We start from the raw sequence: 4,917 nt of genomic DNA on the forward strand, positions 1-4,917 counted from the left end.
CACACAGCCATGCGGTGTGCCGGGCATTGAGGTCCCCAAGGACAACAAACCGACTCCTAGTCTGGGCATGTTGTATTAGTAGTCTCGCTGATGTGAGAGTGAACCTCGGTCGCTTATAAATGCAGGTGAAAGTAAATCGGTGTTTAAGCCGTACGTCCACCGTGATCATATGGGTACCTTCGGTCGATTCCACTGAGTTTGGGATGAGCCTTGACGGGATGTCGCGCCTGACCAGGATGGCTACGCTTTCAGCAGTACCGGGTGAGCAGGCCTCTCGATACGCAGTGTATCCAAGGAAGTACAGTCGGAGCGAGGTGGAGAGCATGGTATCAGTCAGGGCTACCACTGATGGTCTATACTGCTGTAGGAGAATTTCTATTTCGGCCATCTTCGATGAGAGGCCTCTGATGTTATAGTTGAGCACTGTGTGCTCAACCATAATAACTACCAACTAAACGCTAATTACTCTTTATAACAAACAGTCAAATTCCTAAGAAATGTATAATTTCTTTAAAAATATTCTCCCTTAGTACTTCAAAAACTTTTTTGTATCTCATCAGACCCTGAAACGTGCAAATTAAATTAATGTTGATGATATGCTTTGAGTGCATTCCTTTAAGTAATGGGGGAAGTAAAATCAGATTATTTTAGGTATGAAAATTTTTTATTGCGAAGCATATATTGTATAATGAAATCGTTCATAGAGAATGGATACTAAATAGTAGCTAGCATATGAATGGACTTGGTGAAATCATTTAGAAATTATACGGTACATTGTTTTGGAAATAAATATATTAATAATATCCATAAAATATAAGGGCAGAGCTACACATCCAAACCGACACGGAGAAAATTTGCAACGACACTTGACAGCGTGCGTACTATCCTTTGTTCCCCTCTTGAATATTTATTACGAACATTTTGGCAGTTTCATACTGTGATAGTAGAGCCAGGGAATGGGCCTCATCAAATATTTGAAGACGGTGCCAATCCGAAGTGACACCTGACAACGAGTGAAGGAACCATCAGTCAAGGGCTAATTGTTTGCTTCAAATGCAATAATGAGCCCGATTGACGTATGGACGGAGCCATGAATGATGTAATTCGTCGGGCCCATTGCAGTTCGCAGTGCCAGAATCTATATAGTTTTAGTTAACAGCATACAATATGTAGTTGAGTATGTATTAAAGAGTCATGACTTCTCAATATTCGAAACAGTTAAATATTCGAAATTTGGACCTGATAAAGATTAACAATTTCGTTCTATTATAACACAAAATTCCAAAGTTAAATCATTTGAAATATTTCATAATCGAATGTCCATCTAGAATTTTAAAGCTATAAAGCCTTGTGAATAACGATGTACATTACCTGTTCTATTCATTTAGTTTGAACATATAGTAAATATGTAACTGTGACCATTTGAATGTTTAAAATATTTTATATTACTGTACTATATAGTAATATAAAATATTTTAAAAATGAATATTTTAAATGTATCAATTTAATACCATTCTGTACTTAATTTGAAGTACACTATTGAGGCCACTAAGGGTGTAAAGAGCCCTAAAAGAATAATAAATTTAGAAATAATGTTATACTGAAAAAATAGGTAATAGGTTCCATTAGACATTTATTGTTACCAGAGCTATTTAGAAACTTTGACCAATAGAAAGAGAAAAATCATTGATCAAGAAGCTTTTCTGGGAGATGAGGTATTTTTAAAATAACTTGTTAACAATGTCTCGTGAAATTATCACAATGATCTTTTATTCAAAGCAGTGAAATATAACTTCTTTTTTTCACATAAATCGGAAAAACATATTACAGAAGAGACCTTACTACATCCAGAACTGGACCTTCGTTTTGGAAATCTTTAACTTTGCATAAACCTTGCAAAGCAGATTCGATTTTCGAGAAGTTGGAGTCCACGATACCGTTTAATGTCGGTACCACCACCAATTTGAAGAACCCGTCCAAGTTGGAGCCGTCGAACTCGGGCCTGGAAGCTCCGAATTCAACATTTCCTAACCTTTCGACCTTGAGTTCGTTCAGCTTGATATGGCATTGTTCTTTAGTGATTGTTGCAGTGTATGACAAGTGGACGGAGTTGTCTCGAATCGCAGCGTAGGCCGACATGTTCTTTCCGTCAATCTCCAGGTGAGGTAGCAATATAGTAGCCAGTCCGAATCCGTAATTGATGTCGAAGGCGATTTCGTTGTCTTTTACTTCTTGCCAGCAGTCAGAAGTCCTTTTGAGGGAGTCTACGCCAAGAAGTTGAGCACCAGAATACTTCACCTGTAAAAAGACATCATTAATGTAGCTATCAAAAAGTATTATTGGAAGACAACATTTAAGAAACTAGCTTTAATGTGATACCTTTGGATCCAGCGGGATTTCCACAAGAGGTACACTCGTGATTCCATGTTGACGTTGTTGGTTATTCAACCAGTCTATAACCTGGTCAAGTGGACCATTGATGCTAATCTTCTTTGCTCCAACAGCTGCAAGAGCTGAGAGCAATACTAAGCCAAAGAACTTGTACATCTTGGAAAGGGGAACTGACCATCATTTGCGAGAGGAACCAATATATACCAAACCGGGACACTTCAAAAGATAATGATTGTTAACAATTAGATATACCAATTAAAAACCCTAAATGTGCTTCCCCCTTGTGAAATACAAATATATAATAATTAACGCGCTTGCAGGAATATTTATAATCTTATCTTCGCTAATTGAACATCTTCATTCACCGAGCAATTGTCTTATTTTAACGAGTGTATTATTTTTCATATATAAAATCTTACATTTTAATATGTATCATATCAGAATCGGAATTGATACTCCTTGAATAAACTAATTCAATAATGAATTCATTAACTAAATGTTCGTCATGAAGGTTTCAAAAGTAACTATTCTTCTTTATTGATTTAATGACCTTGTTTTACATGCTTATACACATAACCCAACTATCGACGAGTCATTATCATCTGGTTTCGTTGCATTCGACTTAGTGGTCGATTTAATTATATGCATTTACTATACTATCTTTGATCCTCATGACAATATCCAAGGGTAAAAAGAGTTTTTTAATATACTTTAAGCATTAAGATTGTTATAGGGTGTAAGCATAACTATGCTTGAAAAAATTTATTTAAATACTGATACTAGTTTATTTCCAGTGACCAGTGATGGTTTTTTCCATCCTTTTCCAAGAAGCGCATTAAAAATTGTAATTACCTTAGCTCCCTTTCATTTGAAATTGTATTGTAACAATTAAATTAATTCTACTTAATTATTTTTACATTAATTAATAAGACTGTTTTCGGTAGAGGGGTTCATTTAATTATTAATATGGAAATTCCTTTTTGCTGATTATCTTTTTCAGCTTTCAAACAAGCAACTAATTTCTTAATCATCCAAAAAAAAGAATTTTTAAATTTCAAAGCTGGGTTAAAAGAATATATGTATTTAGATACAAATTATATACAATTAAGATATAATATGTAATTTGTATAATACAATATAAAACTTAAGGGGTTCTTATTGAGAAATATAAAAAAAAAAACTATAATAAACACTTGGGAAATATATGGTAATACGCATTTTTTCCAGTTTTCACCGCAAGAGTTAGTGGTCCCTTAATGTTATTTCCAACATTGATACGTCAAATGAAATTAGGGAAATTGAAATAGTTGCGTTGTAAGCCCCATCTTCGCCGTAGACGAGTTTTAAAAAAGCTTTGCCCTCCAGTAGCAGGGGGGTCTGAATAACATTTTAGAATTTCTATAAAATTTTATATTGTTTAATGTAAAAAACACTGTTATTTATAAAGAAAAGCGATAACACGATTTTAAAATTAAAATTATTTCGTGGTTAATTTTGCGCCCTGTTAGTACCTGCGCCCTAGGTGGGAGAACATCTCGCGACAGCCTAGGTATGGTTGTAAACCCTTTGCTAGTAAAACAAAAACATTCAGATTACTCTTACAATATGTCCTAACAAAAACATGTTAAAGGAAGTAAGAATCTCGTTGAATAGTATAGTACTAATTCATTTTCTGAATTCTATTATATCGGAAGAGCCGACTCTCTTTCCCATGCGGTGAAACTAATTTCCTCACCCCTCGCTCGGTCACAATGGATGACTCGCTGGGCCGCCCGTACACAAATAGCCAATCTGTTAGTGTCATATTCCAATGTAATCCAATATTGTTCAAAGAGGTATGAAGTCCTCAACAATATGATTTTGCAACAATATGCAGGTAACAATGTGATCCGTCATACCCCCTGTTGCCGCACATCAAAAGCTAATTATCTCTCTCCAGCTGCTGTCCGTTTTTTCCCCGTCCGTTACTAAGCCGGATTATGGGCTCTGCCGTCCGTGTGTAATCCCGGATCGTGTTACCATTGTCGATCCTCGGTGGCGATCGAGTTTCTGCCGAGTCATTAGCCGCTTCGCTGAGCGTGAAGTGGGCACGCTGCGGTCCCCACCTGCGGCGTTCGCTCTGAAGTTCATCAGCGGCCCCTTCTTCGATGGGTGGCCCGATGGGGCTTCGTTAAATGCCCATCATTATTTTTTAACAATGGATCAGCTAATGCCTACCCTCATGAAAACTTTAAACTTAGGGAGAATTCAAATAAAGGCATCAGTATAGTATTTCAAATTACTGTTGATAAGTGAACAGTCTCTCTAAAATGGTTTTAATAAATCTTCAAAATTTTCAGCATAAAAAAAGGAATATGATAACTTTACCAGATTATCATTATCATATTTATTTAGTGGTTTATAGTTGGAAGGCGATTTTCTACTTTACTACTCATTTTCTATTCTGGGATTTATCATTTATTTATTATTTATTTACTAACTCCAGTTAGCTTATTTATTAATTTTACATTTAATTAAACGAGCCTT

At 35.7% G+C, this 4,917-nt stretch overlaps 1 protein-coding gene across 1 annotated transcript; it reads right to left on the reverse strand.

The window, feature by feature from the left end:
• Nucleotides 1–1,745: 1,745 nt before the first annotated feature.
• LOC106689971 (uncharacterized) lies at nucleotides 1,746–2,547 on the reverse strand. The gene is made up of 2 exons (XM_014435204.3): nucleotides 2,380–2,547; nucleotides 1,746–2,298 (listed from the first exon to the last, which is right to left on the reverse strand). The coding sequence occupies exons 1-2, from the start codon at nucleotides 2,545–2,547 to the stop codon at nucleotides 1,825–1,827; spliced, it is 642 nt and encodes a 213-aa protein (XP_014290690.1). The 3' UTR covers nucleotides 1,746–1,824.
• Between the last annotated feature and the right edge of the window lie 2,370 nt (nucleotides 2,548–4,917).

This window comes from Halyomorpha halys, unplaced genomic scaffold, assembly GCF_000696795.3.
Source record: "Halyomorpha halys isolate HHAL.00 unplaced genomic scaffold, Hhal_1.1 Scaffold1538.1, whole genome shotgun sequence".
NCBI lineage: Eukaryota > Metazoa > Arthropoda > Insecta > Hemiptera > Pentatomidae > Halyomorpha > Halyomorpha halys.